This window comes from Bacillus rossius, chromosome 1 (genome assembly GCF_032445375.1).
Source record: "Bacillus rossius redtenbacheri isolate Brsri chromosome 1, Brsri_v3, whole genome shotgun sequence".
In the NCBI taxonomy this organism is placed as follows: domain Eukaryota; kingdom Metazoa; phylum Arthropoda; class Insecta; order Phasmatodea; family Bacillidae; genus Bacillus; species Bacillus rossius.
In genome coordinates, this window is record NC_086330.1 from 101493470 (window position 1) to 101511318 (window position 17849).

Genomic DNA, 17849 nt, shown 5'->3' on the forward strand with positions numbered 1-17849 from the left:
CCCCCCCCCCACATAATTAAATTGACAACCCAAGTGTTGGGTCATTAACCCGATCCACAGATCCACCCCAGAAGCAGCATAAGCACACTACTACCTAGGTCTCCTTGTTCGTAGTTTTGCACATATACTCCAATGGGAAAGGAACTCGCATGGTCGCCTCCATGTTTCACGCATCTCAGAACATTTTTTTGGTTTTGCAGGAAGATTATGGTATTCAACAATTACATGACAATTCTCACACAGTACATCAGTTGCACTCGTATGCATCATGGGTAGCCACTTTCCTTCATCTAAAATACATTTACTTGCATTATGTACGACTGCCAAATAGACTATGAGGTGCATTTTATAGCGCATGATTAAAAATAACAATTTTCAAGCATCCTTACTATGCAGCACACTTATAAAAAGAAATAAATATAATTTTACCAAAAAATTAAATCTAATAAATTCCTTTCAGCACAGCATACAGGCATAGGCAGATTTCGAAGTACCCATTTATTATGGAAATATTTTGGAAACTTCTATAAACTTCTGAAACATTTTGAAAACTTAATGTACTGTACATAACATATTTATGTTTTCCAATATTACAAAATGATCTATTAAATATATTTTCATTTTATATGCAGTGAAAATATTATGACTATTTTTACTCAATGTATTCACCATTGAATAACTTTGAACAAATTTCATATTATATGCCAAATAAAATAATTATTTAATTTTTTTAACCTTCAAACACTATTTTTCATCCCTTGCACTAATAACATGGTTGTATAAAAATTTTCTTTGCGCCAAGGTTTAAGATAATATTAATATGGTTTAAAATAAATTTGAATGAATTTGATACTAAAAAATTTTGAATATTTTATTTTTCAATCCCTGTTTTTATGGCAATAATTCATATTATCAAAAATTGTTTCAGCCAAAGTTTTAGATGAAGTTTAGGATTTGTTCATTAACGGACTATAAAACAGCGAATTGCACAAAACTATTTAATTTGGCGACCGATGTCGTCAGATAGCAAGAGTACCCGATAGCACCACTTACCACCATGCCTTTGTAGAACAACTGACTTCCGGAGGAAGCAGGGCAGCCAACTCACAGCAGCCAAGTAGCAGCGCCACTATCGCCAGCAGCGCGGCGCGCGAGATTCAAAACTCAAGTGTGTTGACCAATGCCAACAATGTTTATAATGTCCAAGGTCTATTTACACGGAAACTATACAATATACATAACATACCGCCCACCTTGAAATCACCGATTTCAACAGTCACAGGGGAGCGGGCATAATTTCACTGCTGGCCGTTTGACAGTGCCTGTGACAGTGCGTACAGTGGCCACTCGTGCCACGCCGTCCGTTCCATGATGAAGATCAACAATGCGCCCCAGCGGCCATTGCAGAGGTGGAAGCCTGTCTTCCTTGACCAGCACCATCTGGTTAGGGGCAAGACCTGACGCCCTTTTCTGCCATTTGCTACGTTGTTGCAGCGTGTGCAGGTAATCCCGATGCCAGCGATGCCAGAAATCTTGATGTAGTCGGGATACAAGCTGCCAGCGATGCAAACAGTTCATTTTTACCTGACGTAAATCTGGTTCGGGTATTGCCACTAACGGTTCCAGCGTCAGGAAATGGCCTGGGGTCAGAGGAGTGAAGTCCTTGGGATCCGCACTGAGGGGACACAACGGCCTTGAGTTCAACACTGCTTCAACCTGAGCCAATACTGTGTTTAACTCCTCGTACGTTAGGATCTGCTCTCCTATCACCCTCCTCAAATGGGACTTGAACGACTTGACACCCGCTTCCCATAAACCCCCAAAGTGAGGAGCAGCTGGCGGGTTGAAATGCCAAGTCACACCAAGATGTGCGAGCGATGAAGCCACTGTTGTTTGATGGGAAGACAACGTGAGGAGTTGTTGTAGTTCGGAGAGCTGATTTCGTGCCCCAACAAAGTTAGTGCCACAATCGCTGTAGATGTCCGAGGAACGTCCTTGACGTGCAATGAAACGTTTATAGGCAGCCAAAAACACATCTGTCGATAAGTCCGAGGCTAGCTCGATATGTACTGCCTTTGTTGCGCAACAGACAAACACGCATAGATATGCTTTCAGCACAGCAGCCTTGCGAAGACGGGCCATCTTAATCAAGAATGGACCAGCGTAATCAACCCCCGACCTTGAGAACGGTTTTACCTGCTGAACCCGCATAGCTGGAAGGTTTCCCATCAGCGGAGCAACTGATGATGGAGATGCACGAAAACAACGCACACAACGGTGCACAAGGTTGGTGATTGCACGCTTGTCCCCCATAATCCAGAACTTCTCCCTGAGAATGGCCTGGAGTGCTTGTATTCCCGGATGTTGATTAACTTCATGGTAATGACCTATGATCAGTCTTGTCAGGGGATTCGATTTAGGAAGAAGGGATGGGTGCTTCTGCTCAAAGGGCAGATCCGAATGAGACAGTCTGCCGCCCACCCTAATCACTCCCTTGGAGTCAATGAACGGTAGCAATCTACGAAGTTGTGGGGAGGTGATTTGATCCTTCTTCAATGCAATTAAATCACTTCGATAGCACATGGACTGAACATAACGTATCCAGAACTCTAGGGCAGTGTTTAGATCCTTCGATGACAGCTCTTCTATGGCCCGTCCTTCCAGTGGATGACGACAATTGTTGATAAATCTGAACAAGCAGGCAGTAACACGCAACAGCCTTGTCAACCGACTGAAACGTTCCAATAATGTGTCCAAGTCCCCAGGGGAGATAAAAGTTCCCAATGCCACTACCTTCCTTTCAAGCAGGATTACGTCAGAAGCCTTAATGCACGGAATACCTTCAGGCCACTGGTCCTCAGCCTTCTTCAGCCATGAAGGGCCAGACCACCACAGAGGATGAGATACAATTTGTGCTGGCAGAAGCCCACGGGATCCACAGTCTGCCGGGTTATGTTCCGAACGAACATGCTTCCACCATTCTGGACGAGTTAGCTCTTGAATGTGACTAACCCGGTTTGCCACAAAGGTCTTTAACTCATGTGGAGAAGAGTTTATCCAGGCAAGAGTTACCTGTGAATCAGTCCAGGCAGTAACCGAACTGAAGTGCAGTGTCGCTCCATAGGCATCAATGACATGGTGAAGCAGGCGAGCCAACAAAAGGGCCCCACATAGTTCTAAGCGAGGCAGCGACTGAACCTTGAGTGGCGCTACCTTCGACTTGGCAATCAGCAAGTGTACCAGAACTGTACCATCAGGGTTGTCAATGCGCAAGTACACAACTGCTGCGTAACCAATTTCGGAGCTGTCCGAAAATCCATGCAACTGGTAGGAACCTCCTGCCTGTCCTCGAATCAGTCGGGGAATGGTAACTGATGACAGTTGTGACAGCTGAGTGTTGAAGTTCTTCCAGTTGCTTAGGATGTCATCCGGTGGTTCAGTATCCCAGCCCAGGTTCCGTGCCCACAAGACTTGGATCAGGTGCTTTGCAAACATACTCAGTGGGGTGAGCCACCCAAGAGGATCAAAAATCCTAGCCAGATTTGACAGGATTGTCCTCTTTGTGGCATTGCCAGAACTAGGCTGTATCTTGTAGGAATATGTGTCCGACACAGGATTCCATTGCAGACCCAAGACCTTAATGACACAATCGTCCGAATCCAATGAAAATGGTTGTGGGATCTCAATATCCTCCACTGGCAACCAATCCAGAAGAGCTTGGTGGTTGCTCATAAATTTGCGCAGCTTGAAGCCTCCTTTTCCTAGGAGTGTTATAAGCTCCCTCTGAATGGCCAAGGCAGAATCAACCGAATTAGATCCAGTGACAACATCGTCAACGTAGACATCTGTAAGTAAGACCTGTGATGCAGTTGGGAAGTGCTTGGTTTCATCCTGTGCCAATTGTTGAAATGTACGTAATGCGAGAAACGGTGCTGCAGAGACACCATAGGTTACAGTCTTGAGACGATAATCCTTCACAGGTTCAGCATCATTAAACCTCCAAACAATGCGCTGATAATCCTGATGACGAGTGTGTACACCTATCTGTCTGTACATCTGTTTGATGTCACCAGTGAAGACTACTACATGCAGACGAAAACTCAACAATAGGTCAACTATGGCCCGTTGAAGCCGGGTGCCAGTAAAGAGCGCATCGTTCAGCGAAACACCTGAAGAGCTCTTGGCGGATGCATCAAAAACCACCCTCAGTTTTGTAGTTGAACTTTCAGGTTTAACCACACAGTGATGGGGAATATAATATGACTCTGATGGAATCTGTGACTCTGTTACTTCTTCCATGTGACCACTAGCTACATAATCACTCATAAACTCTGAATACATGGCCTTCAATTTGGGATCAGACTTGAGACGATTTTCAAGACGAAGAAATCTGTTAAGAGCCTGCGGCCTTGACGCACCCAATTTCAGAAGAGGTTGCCGAAAGGGCAGTGATACACTGTAACGCCCATCTCCAGACCTCAGATGAGTTTTACTGAACCATTCCTCACATTTGACATCTTCAGGAGACTTGTGTGTTGTCGCAGGAAACTCCTCTAATTCCCAGAACCTTTTTACTACCTCATCCAAAGGAGGGTGTGAAGTGAGAAGAGAGATACACAAAGATGTTGCAGTCAATGATGGGACTTGTGTGTCCACCTGTCCCATCAGTATCCACCCAAGCACAGAGTCCAGAGCTACGGGAGAACCGTCAATTTTGGCCCCAGTAAGGAGTCTAGGAACTAACTCTGCACCAATTAACAGATCAACAGGACCAGGGGTGTCAAATGCAGGGTCGGCAAGTTTCAAATGTGCCACTGCACCATGGACCCTGGCGCTCAGCTTGGCACTTGGCAAATTGGAGGTGATTCTCGAAATTACAAATACATCTACTGCAAACTGGGGGCTCGTGCTACCAACTGGTGCCATAACAATGGAGGCGCATGACTTGGCCACATTCACTGAAGTGTTAGCTAAACCTTGTACTGGTAGATGAGATCTTCTACGAGTAAGCCTCAATCTTTGCAGACAGCTCTCTGTGACGAAGCTAGCTTGGCTGGCAGTATCCAACAGAGCCCTCACGACCATTGGAGTTCCACTTGAATCAAACACGTGTACCTGTGCTGTTGATAATAACACTGTTCTTGCTTCACTTGGTAGAGCGGCAGCAACTGCAACAGTTGCAGGGTTTGGTTCAATGAGTGTGGTTGAAGCATCCTTGCCCGGACCAGGGTTGATGGCTGTCTGTTGCTCGAAGTGCAACAGAGAATGATGCCTGGATCCACAATAACGACACGATGATGATGAACAATTCTTGGATGCGTGAGATGGTGACAAGCAATTCAGGCATAATTTGTGCTCCTTAGCTATCTTATATCTGTCCTTGGGACTACTCTTGATGAATTTAGGGCACTTAAAAACAACATGGGTACTGTTACAAACGCAACATGATTGTGGAGAGCTGACCAAACTTTTCACAGATTGACGAGCCTGTCTCCAGCTTGGCATTTGGTTCCTTGACTGTGTAGGTCCTGCACCTGGAACATGTGACCGAGAAGCTGTCACAGTTTCCTGGGCCCGACAATGGGTTTCGATAAAGGACAAAAGGTTTTTTACAGTTGGAAGGGCATCGGTTTGAGTAAGCTCCCACTGTGTTTGAAGGACAGAGTCTAACCGCTTGCATAAAATAGGGAGCAAAATCAAGTCCCATTGGTCTACAGGGACATCCAGTGCCCTAAGGGCCAAGAGGTTCTCGTTTACAATGGTTAACAAATTGCGCAGAGCCTTGGGTGAGTCAGACGCAGCCATTGGGGCCTTCAAGAGGGCCTCTACATGGACTGAGACAATTAGCCTCTTATTCTCGTAGCGGCCAACAAGAAGCTTCCACGCGACCTCGTAATTCGCTTCAGAGATCGGCAGAGATTGCACCATTCCAAGTGGTTCCCCATTAAGGGCGGTCTTGAGGTAGGCCAGTTTCTCCACTGATGATATATCAGCATTGTTGGCTACCAGGGTGATAAATAAATTAGAGAAATTAGCCCACTGCTGAGGGCTCCCATCAAACTTGGGAAGAGAGATTTTTGGAAGAGCCACACGAGATTTGCTCACCTGAGTAGTGGGTGTGCCTGGTGATACTACCTTGACCTCCTCAATGGCTTCCAATGTTGACATCACTTCGAAATATTTTTCTTCAAAGTCAGCCAAGCGTGCGGTGTGCGCCTCAACATCGAATCCATCTTCGGTCGTTGCGGTTGTTTCAACGATGACGAAGTCCGTTTCGAACCTTTCTCGGACGCAGTGAAGGTCGCGCGCTGTGGCGCGAAACAAATTTATTTTTGAGCTATCACTGGGAACCATCTGCGCGAGATCAAAGGCTCGCTTAATACGACCTTCAGCAAGACAGATGCGCACCAGCGCCGACTGCCCTTCAGCCATGGTGATTGACTACCAAAGGGTTCAACGATCGTTTTCAAATGAAACGGAAGACATAACCTCAACTTAGAGGTTAGAGTCGTCGAACGAACTAGTTAAAACGTTTCAACCACAGCCGAGACACTGATCGCTGCTCCCGCCAACCAAATAACGAGCACTTCAGAGTCACAAACTGTTAGTCAATGTGCGAGAATTCACTTCACACGAGGCTAACAACGCCGCGATAGCACGAACGAAAATTACACAAAAAAACGAACGAAAATACCGGAACTAGATCCGGCCCGGAGGACCAAAAATGTTCATTAACGGACTATAAAACAGCGAATTGCACAAAACTATTTAATTTGGCGACCGATGTCGCCAGATAGCAAGAGTACCCGATAGCACCACTTACCACCATGCCTTTGTAGAACAACTGACTTCCGGAGGAAGCAGGGCAGCCAACTCACAGCAGCCAAGTAGCAGCGCCACTATCGCCACAGCGCGGCGCGCGAGATTCAAAACTCAAGTGTGTTGACCAATGCCAACAATGTTTATAATGTCCAAGGTCTATTTACACGGAAACTATACAATATACATAACAGGATTTATTCAATAAATTATAATGGATTTGATAGTACATCTATTTAAAAAAAAAAGTAATGATAATTTTTTTACTTTCAAACCTTGTTATTTCCACCCCTTGCAGTAATGGTTAGTTAGAAAAAAAAATTATTTTAACAATAGTTTTAGGCAATATTTAGAATTTTAAAAAAATAATAAGAATGGATTCGGCAGTGTACATGGTAGGGAAGTTTTATTTATTTTCTTATTCGAACTACAGGTTTTTTCAACACCTTGCAATGATAGTTTGTTTTATCAAAAATTGTTACAGACAAAAGATTTAGATAAAAATTATATGATTTACAAAAAATTTGAATGGATTTGAGTGAGTCTAATAAGGGAGCAACAAAGTTTTTGTCATTAACCTCTGTTTATTCCACCCCTTGCAGTCATTGTAGGTAGGTCATATAATAAATTATTTCAGACAAAAGTTGTAGATAATAACTAAAGGTATTACAATAAATTAGAATAAATATGATAGTATAAATGGTACGAAAGTTTGAATTTTTTTTAATATTACCCTTTTTTTTCAATCCTTGCAGCAATGGCTCATCCTATCAAAAATGGTTTCACACAAAAGTTTTAGTTAAAAATTATAATATTTACAAACAATGTGAACGGATTTGATTGTGTACTTACTAAGGGAGTTATGAATTTTTTTCTTTGAACCCTTATTTTTTCCTTACCTTGTAGTTATGGTTGGTTGTATAAAAAATTGTTTCAGACAAAAGTTTTAGATAATATTTACACGGTTTACAAACAATTTGAACAAATTTAATAGTGTCTTTATTAAAGAAGTTATGATTATTATTCCAACCCCTGTTATTTTCAAACCTTACTGCAATGGTTGGCCATATAAAAAATATTTGCAGACGAAAGTTGTAGTAATATTTTTATGTTTTATAATAAAAATAAATGGATTTAAGAGTGGACAAGATATGGATTTTATGATTTTTTTGTAATTTTAAAACCCTTTTTTTAGCCCCTTATCAAAAATTGTTTCAGACAAAAGTTTTACATAAAAATGATAAGATTTACAAACACTCTGAACAAATTGGATGGTGTGCTTATGAACAGTGTTATGATTTTTTTGTCCTCCAACCTTTTTTTTCACCTCTTGCAGTTATGGTTCGTCTTATCAAAAATATTTTTAGACAAAAGATTTTGGAATTACTCCTACAAGTTATAATACTTTCAAACTGATGTGATATTTTCCATATTATGAGAGTTACAGCGATCTTTCTGTTTTTCAAATAACCTTCCCCATTTCTACCCCTTTGATCAGAAATTGCCCAGTAACGAATTCGACCGAGATTTTCTATTATTAGATTTTATGTATCAGTTTGGAAATTATTTGTAAAAAATTTTGGCAGCTATTGTGTCTATAAAATGGTTAATGTGTGTGTGTTTATATACACATACACATACATACACATATACACACATTTTTGAGTTGATGATGGGTTTTGGGTCTATGGACAATCAAACGAAAAACTATATACAAATTTTCTGGAAGTCGCACCATGGTAACAGCTACAATAGATAGTATTTTTTTTCTAAATCTACCTAATATGGTGGAAAATGTCAGTCTGGCATATTAACAGTTTGCCAGTTTTCAAATTGTTTGTATCATTTTCATTATTTACACAGGCTTTGATGGTAAATATAATTCACATATTTAAAAAAAAATAATATTTAAAAAAAATAATTGATATGTTGTTGCACCTTTTACCCACATATGGCTGTAGCAGCTTGCTTGCTATGGCAAGATTATACATTGAAAAAAAAAATTGACTACTTTTTCTTAAACATGGTTGAAAAAATCCCACATCATGGGCTTAGTGGCTAAACCAAATATAATGGAAGTGTCCAGATGAAGGACATGTCAGCGAAGGTGAAGCCAAAAAAACTGGACCACTACAGGACTATGACTGGAAAATTTATCTTTACAATATGATGGTCATAAAATCCACTCAATGCGTGCTTATATATGTACAAAAGCCAGAAAACTGGTGTTATCAGTATACTGCATTGAGCTGTGTTCCCTTCCCTTCTTGTTTTCACCCCCTCTCGACTATAATCAAACTTTATACTCGCCGGTGGGATGTACTGAGAATTTCACTACGTCTAATTCGTGGCTATTGTTTAATTTTTTCTAATATTTGGTCAACAGTGAAGCCATTACAAACAGAAGCACATAATGACATAGATCAGGGACACTGGGACTGGTCTACAGTAGGTAGCCATTCCAGTATTCAACCATAGTGATTTCGAGAAACCATGGAAATGTGGAAATGAGGACGGCCAGACCAGGACTTATCCATAACTTGCCTGGGTGAGGCTGGAATACCATTTTGCAAGCAAAGATGGCCGGCATCAAACTCATGACCTCACAAATGCAAGATGGACATCTTGTCGTTCGACAAGATACATAATTTGTATTCCTGTAAGAGATTGTTTTACTACTGTGCAGTGTACAGTGGCGAATACAGGGAGGGGAGGATAGGGAGGAACACCCCCCCCCCCTCCCTTTTCACAAGAAGATGGGCAAAAAGGTTCTGAGTGAGAAGCCGCGTTGCCTACTTCCGTAGGCCCAAGTGTCTGAGTGTTAGTGCCCATAGTAATAATGTAAGTTTTTTAAATACGCAGTTTCAACACAGTGGCTACCATAGATGGAGAAATGTAATACGTACCAAGCTCACGATCCTCAGTCGGTGATCCACAATGGCACACACTGCGTCGGACTCGGTGAAGTGTTTATCTCGCTGCGTGGCCTACCATCACTTTATCTCTGGGCTCCTATATCGATGCTCTATCTTATCACAGCTGAGGTGTTGCGAGCCGTACTTTTAGATTGCAAGGATTTCCTCATCATGCCTTTGTTACAGTAAAAGAATTTTTATCATATTATAAAAATATTTTTTGGATACCAACGTATTGACGAATATTTATTTTGTAAAAGTAAAAAAAAAAACTGAAAATCCTACAGCATAATTATGGGGAAAATGCTGCATATCTACCTGTAGTGGTCCCAACTTCAACCTTCAGGGAAAGCAAATGCACCGAGTGTTTGTTTGTTTGTTTGTTTGGCATATAATTAACTCCTAGTTAAATAGAGTGAAATTTTGACAAAAACAGACCCTTATTCATAACTTTCATAACATATTTAAAAGTCATTAGCAACAATATAGTTATAACTTTTTTTAAGTACTCTAAAGTTTCAAAAATTACATTATATTAGCACTAAAAAATGTCAAATAATTCATTACAAATAAACCAACTTTATAGGTCAGGTGCAGACTGGAGTAGATAATTTTTAGACAGCCCTCTCTTTTTTTAGTATTTGTTGTGGAGTGGGGGGGAATGCCTGAGGATCGCCTCTACATAGTTTAGTTGTTTGAATGGTTTCAGTAACTGTTATTGCTCAGGAACGAGAATATTGTGGAACAGGTTATTTATCAAAATTAACTGAATACTGATTAATGCATCGCTAGTTTGTGAGATCTGCAGGAAAGTTTTGTAATGTTGCAAATCACAGGAGGTTTCTCTGAGGGTGCTACCTCCCTCCTGGGAATATCCTCTTGACGAAATGTGAGTGAGCTGCTTGTCACTGACACTTGCAGAAGTTCTGTATCAATACAAAAATTATTGTTGTTATACTGTTATTTTTCTTGTAATTGTACAGAAAACACAAATTTACAAAAAAAAACACGTAACTCAGTACACATGATAGAAGAGAAACTTCTATGGCAATCCAAACCTTGCTTGTTACTGTTTCTTCAAACAATTCTGCCATTTGGAACATACAAATCTCTGAACGAAATATGAAATTAATAACACATAGGACATAGCGCTTATGCAGGAAATGCAGGGACTGTCTCTACAGCGCTCTCTAAGCTGCTGGTTGAACAAGGAGGAATGCGAGCACGCTGTTAGTAAATATAGAATTCAAGGCATTCACAGCAGACTGTATAGGATACCTATATCTATTTTCTGAAACAAGGGCATGCACACACACTCGCTGTCTTATTTTTTTGGTCATCTAACTCTCTCTGTTCTATTTTTTTTTGGGCAGGGCATGAATCATTGCACAAAGAGAACGAAAATGAGTCCAGCAACATATATAGCATAGTGCTCTCTTTATATCTCTTTGGCTAATTAACTATTCCCTGACCTTTTCGCATCAGAAATGTTTCACGATTTTCACAAAACGCATTAAAATTCTGCCTTGAAATTTTATCTCATCATGCTCAAAGACATTTCACTTAAAAATAAATATTTTTGTAACTTTATAAATATTTTTACTTTTACAAAAATACCTCAGTTTCCATTACAAGTGCAGTTTGCTGTGTACAAAGCAAAGTGGCAAAGTGGTTAGGACTGGGCTTGCATTCCAGGAAGGACCCAGGTTGGAACCTCGGCTCACACATCCTTACTTCGCCCGAGATCACCTCAGGCACGCGCTGGGATGGTTCCTTGCTATAGGCCAGCGACGGCCCGACTTCCAAGACTCGATATCATCTTTGAAACTAGAGCCACACACATATGAAAAATTATTAAAATTCATACAAGTTAACCAACAAATACAATACATAGCATGTTATGAAAAAAAAATTTCCTTAAAAACAGTATTTAAAATTACTAATAAAATTTCAATTCCAAGAATGATTACCATGAAACAATGACAAAATATGAAAATATATATATATTAATCAATATTTCTGTGAGAATATGATGGCCTCATAACAGTGCCTGCTGAGAACAGTCAGCATACATTCAAACGAAGATGTCAAATTCAAGAAAGTTTTTTTGATATTTCTTTATTGTAAGATTCTTTAGGCGGGCCGCACGAAATGATGTTGCGAACCAATTCCGACCCACTTGTTGGCCATCACAGCAAGTGTTCGTAATAATCATTGCTTGCACAACTTCTTACACCCATCATATTACACAAGATGAAACATCTGTTGAAAATATTTGTGGCAGGCAACACATGCATGTTCAAATTTTAGAAATTGCCCTTAAATAAAATAATTAAAACAAATCAGCCCAGCGTGCGAAAACCATACCTCAGGTGGTTTTGTAATTTTTCTGTGACTTGCCGCCACACTGGCCCCTCCGAACCAAGTCTGTTTCCTTCGTTCCACCCAGTACCGGCTCCAGACGTCAAAGGTCACCCCTCTGCCAGGACAAGGCAAGGGCAGCTCCAGGAAGACTGTCGTACAAAGAAGGATGCAGTTGAAAAACACGAAATTAAATAACATAAAAAAATGGATCTTTGAGCTTGAAATATTTACACATTTGGTCTAAAATACAGAACTATAATAGTTTCATACAAGTTTTGATCTTTAACTTTCTTAATTTTTACATTTAAGTTTCTGTGACACTCAGCAATATTAACAGATTTAAATGAATTGCCACCAGCTGTTTATCCTGTAAACGGAAAGCTGTTCCTTCCAACCAGAGACACTGATAAATTTCCCTCTCTCTCACCCAACCAAATGCCTCTTCTGACGGAGACACAGCACATCTTAACAAACGGGAATCCTTGCACAGTTTGCTATAAAAAATTGCATTTGCTACTTATATGTATGGACGAGTAAGACAAGTACATTTTGCTGTTAAAATTGGTTTGTTCATTTAAACTGAATATACATAGTAAAATAAGAGAGAGACAGCAACACTTTTCAAATCAAACTTGCTGACAGCAGCCTTTTGAAAATATGCTTAGCCAATACATTAATTGTAATGTGTTTATCTTGCAAATGTTGCTACACTAATCTTCCTACTGATTCAGTTTTTTTTTTGTATTTAGAATTTTGGCTTCTTATTTACAAAGGTGGCAGTGTGGTTACGTGCTAAATGTTCCTCATATTGTTCTTACTTAGGCTGGGTTTACAAACTACACAATAATCCAACAACAGAAGACAATCTTGGTCATTCATAAAGTAAAAAAGTCACAAGAAATCCCCAACCCTACAATTTGAAATTGTAAAACAGTAGAAGACAAATTTCTTTCACGGACATCTTTTTATTATTCATGTTTAATATGAAACTGTATGAAAATGATAATAATTTGATCTGACAGAGTTCTTTTTTCACAACTCAAAAACAAGCGAAAATGAGATGTACTAAATAATAAAAACAACATCATGGCCTTCTACACTCATAATTTCTGATTCTTTAAAAGTTTTCGGATCACTCACTTTACATATGGATGGCAGGGAAACAAGACGAAACACAATGAAGTGCTCGTGTTGAGGTAGTAGTGTTATTATGTTAATGTAGCATGCAACTCTGTGATATATTCCATTGTAGTGTAGGTGCTGTATTGCACAATACAGTCATGGTAGTATTGTGTATACTGCTGTTTGTGTTGTGGTACTGACAAGAGTACTGGATTCTGACCCAGCAGTCAACTCACTTCAGCCACGTAAAACACAAGTAATGCAATAGCAATAATTAACAAAAACAACATGCACTTGCCAATAGCTTGTGATGAAACCTTAACAGTGAGACAGGAATGCTTATCTACAATGAACAAAAATACTGATTTTTTAAAAAGATTTTTATATGTCACCAGAATTATATGTTTTCCAATGTAAATAAATACCAAAGCTATTAGGGTAGCTTGCAAAACCTATGACTGAACGAAACAATAACAATGGATAGTTGACATCTAACAGTGTACAACAAGGCTCGCTCAGGCTGTAAACAAAACAATATAGTTCAGTCCTTCAATAAAACAAGGATAAGTAGTCTGTGTCAGACGAGTTCAAATTAAAATTGGAAGTTAAGTCGGACACACACACAAAAATTGTTAGTAACAGAAAAAAACTATAGTCTTCACGTTACAATAGTTTCTCAGGGTTCTTGTTTTTGATATTATAAATTTTGCTGTCAAGCAGTAACCCAGGGGTAGGCAAGATATCTATTCAAAGGACCACTGGGCCAAATTAGACTGATATTCGCAGTGTTGACGAACAACAGCTGGTTTACAAAATGTCAATTGAACCCAGATCTTCATTAGGAAACATTAGATGGTTGCATTTATATTGTTTATGACCTCCAATGGCGTAACAAGGTAACTGTGGTGCGTCATGATGGAAACAGCTGCCAGCATAGGGAACACAAGTAGGATGGCCGGTGTAGCGACTTACTTACGGCTATTATTGCGTCACACTCATACACACGCACCGTCTTATAACGCAGCCCAGCCTATTCTGTACTGAATGTTTGGCTATAAGATGCTGCACTTCCCTAGGCCTACAATGAAAGCAGTTTCTATTTCAAAATTTCTAAGTTCACTAAGTCCAAATTGGCGCCTTACTATGCCGCTGAGTGTCGCAGGTTCAGTTCATGGAGGCACGAGGAACTCCCTGAAGAAACGGATCTGCCATTTATATACTGGCACCGGCATACCCACGGCTTGCTGGGATTGGTCCAGATTTGGTGCCTAAGTGCCTAACGTAACACTCACAATAAACAACAATTCAAAATAAAATTTATGTAGTGGTGCATACACCACAAACACGTAATAATTACTGATGTATTATAAAAAGTTTAATAAAATGCACTTAATAATTAATATGAAAATACTTCCCGCTGCTTCCTAATTACAGGTTTGTAACCCCACTGAAACTTGGTCCGTGGAGTACTGTGTCTGAAGGATGCTCTCAAGCCATACACAATGAAACAATGGAGCATAGTACATGGCCGACACGTGTACGGGAGGCGACAGTTCATAATGTTTATGTTTTTAAATTTTATATTTATTATATTTAACTTCACGTGAGCCGCATATCAGCACAACAAGAAGTTGAAAGTTGGCTGATGCTTGAGCTACATTTTTGCATTTTGTGTAGTTGATAAACATGCATTTGAAAATGTTGTTAATTAACTTTTTTTTCCTTGCATTTCTTGCATAGTTTATAAAACTGGCATTATGTGAGTTATACAGAATGTGCTTATAAAGCTTAGATTTTAAGCACTCAAAGTTATATCAAAATGACATAATATGTATTTAATTGGGCTCCTAATTTTTGACTTCTACTTTAACAATGATTAAGATCTTAATCTTTGACTCTGATTCAAATTTTTAAAAAAAATCTTCACACACCCTAAGCTATCAATTTAAATATCTTAGTGTTCAGAATCATATCCTTTACATAATACTGAGGGTAGTTCGAAAAAAATACCTCCTTTTATGCATGTGTGAGAAAAGAGCAAAGATAGCGAAATCATTATTTTGGCACTGTGAGCAGGCGTTCATCAGGTGTTGAGTGAATTAGAAGATTGTTTTGGACTTCACTTGTCCACTAAATCAGTCAGCTGTCATAGAAAATCACACTAAAATATTTTGAAAACTCATAAGAGCTATCCAAAACATGCATCAGGGCATGCTGACTTCTTGTGTCATGTTGGTGTGAAATAATGATATACTACACTGTGCTAGACGCACCCAAGAACTTTTGAAGCAGTTACGTTGGGATGTTTTGATGATATAGCTCAGATTTAGCACAGGATGATTCTCTTCCTCTTCAGGTGCAGGAACAGTTGTTTGCATTGCACCTCTTCAAAGATGACAATGCACTTCATGATGCTGTTACAGAGTGACTTTGTTACCAGGCTGCAGATTTTCAAAACTTATTAAACATTATGATACGTAACTTAACGTGTATTGCAATTACTCTGTGGTTATTCATTTGTATAAAGTAAATTTTTTGTAACTACGAGTATCTGTCATTGATCACCAAACAGAGGTTTTTTTCCTGAATAACCATAGTAAAATGTTAAAATTTTTAAAATGGAATGCAGTATGACATCAAATAAAATACAAAATACCAATATAAAGCGACCTCAAATATCAGACCACCATGAACACATCAAGTTTATGACGTCCTCAAAGGTTAGATGACTTCAGATGTACAAGCCATATTTTCCCTGAGGTTATATCATCATTAATGTAGGTAATTGTTATAGCTTTGAGAAATCAGATGAATCATTTAAAACTACAATCTATTTGGGAGAATTGGTAAACTGTTAAAAAAGACCTTAATGAGTTAATAATAATAATAAGAAGAAGAATACGAAAGGTGGAGAGAGAGAGAGAAGAGTACAGCCAGTATTAATTACTGATGTTCAGTCAACTTTAATTTTTTCTACTTTTACAAACTATAAAAAATAAAGTACCTACTGTGTATTTACATTCCAAAAAAAAATGTAACACAGAGACATTCATAAATGGTATTCATGTAAATGCAGTAAATTATATTACTGGAAACACAAGTAAATTTTTTGGTAGAAATAAATTTGTTAAAGTACATAAAAAAAATTGATTTCGACACATCCTAAAGGTGTTGGTAAAGTTCGAAGTGCCTATTTCTTCTGGAAATGATTTGGAAACTTCTATTAACTCGTAGAACATTTCATTAACTTATGACTAGGGACAGGAAGTTTTCGGTGAGTAAAATTAGTGAAAAGCGGTGAGCAAAAATGCCAAAAGCGGTGAGAAAAAATGCCAAAAGCGGTGAGAAAAATGCCAAAAGCGGTGAGGAAAAAAAAGTGGCGAAATGTATCTACGCGTACCTTTTTTAAGAAAAAGTTAAATGAACTCAGTAATGAATAGTCAAAATGTTTAGAACTAATATTTAGAAGTGAAAAACCCTTCAAACTTAAAAGTAGATACTCTTCCAGAATGTCAAAACTTTTGGGTTTAGAGGGAAGGTTTGTCAATAAAATATATTTCTAACTCAGGTGGTATGCTAGGCCAAAAAGTTAGGTTTCTTTAGTTTTAGGTTTGGTTGGTTTAGGTGAGTCTTATTTTATATTTGGTAAGTTTAGCTTAGGTTAGTTTTAAAATGCCCATTTCCAACTAGCTTAAATTGGGTTTGGTTTTGAGAGCTTCTAAATTTAAGCCACTCCATGATTACAGATATTGATGTAGGCATAAATACAAAACTTCAACATATTTCTTCATTCAGCTTAAAATACTGGGGTCCTGAAGTTTATGAAGTGGGATGTTCGCTTTGAGGAACACCTCAGTGGTCTCCATAGCAAAACGATGCACTTCAGTTTTCCTTTTTTTTTTTTGCTTGCTGCGCACAAACACCACTAGTATGCTGCAGTGCTACAGTAGCGGGGGAAGAAATGCGTGACTTTTTGTGCTTTTCACTGCTTATGTACTTAACAATTGAGGGGTTGTTACCACAATGCCGAAATACCACAACGCCAAACGTACAATAACGCCGAATGTCAAAATTGACCACAACGCCGACAGCTAGAAAACTGCTGTGTACCATAACACTGAAATAACAACTGAATGAATTTGTGTGTGTTTCTTAAATGTACCTTAACGCCGAAATACCACAATCAAACCTAACCTTACCTAACCTAGCGTAATATAACCTAACCATACTTAACCTAGATTATCCTAACATAACCTAGTCTAACCTAACCTAGTCAAACCTAATCTAGTCAAACCTAACCTAATCTAACCTTTGTGGAAGTCCTGGAATGACATTTTTCGGCTTTTATGTATTTCGGCGTTGTGGTACACAGAAGTTTTCTAGTGTGCCGGCGTTGTGGTCAATTTGGCATTCGGCGTTATTGTACGTTTGGCGTTGTGGTGCGTCCCCCAATTGAGTCTGCAATTACAGTATTTACAAAATAAAACTGCCTTATCTGTCGAATAGAGACCATCAGAAGAAAATTCTTAGGCCCTATCTAGTGTGTTTATGTCATACTTCGTTCAGTTACCGCAACGAATAGCCACCGAACAATAATAAATGCACGCATGTGCAGTAACCTAACAACCG

The 17849-nt window shown here is 39.2% G+C and overlaps 1 protein-coding gene across 10 annotated transcripts in view; it reads right to left on the minus strand.

Moving 5' to 3' along the window:
• The window catches only part of LOC134540823 (alpha-1,3-mannosyl-glycoprotein 4-beta-N-acetylglucosaminyltransferase A-like), an 87085-nt gene extending 69240 nt beyond the window's left edge, over nt 1-17845 (minus strand). The window contains exons 1-4 of one of the 10 annotated variants that reach the window (XM_063383797.1): nt 15494-17845; nt 14363-14496; nt 12102-12247; nt 1-11561 (exon numbers count right to left, since the gene is read on the minus strand). In XM_063383797.1, the coding sequence (XP_063239867.1) occupies nt 1270-6432 (5163 nt within the window). In that variant the 5' untranslated portion in view covers nt 6433-11561; nt 12102-12247; nt 14363-14496; nt 15494-17845 and the 3' untranslated portion in view covers nt 1-1269. Of the gene's footprint in view, nt 11562-12101; nt 12248-14362; nt 14497-15493 lie in introns of those variants that run through there. The other 9 variants (XM_063383852.1, XM_063383862.1, XM_063383826.1 and 6 more) reach the window with 9 other exon arrangements.
• Between the last annotated feature and the right edge of the window lie 4 nt (nt 17846-17849).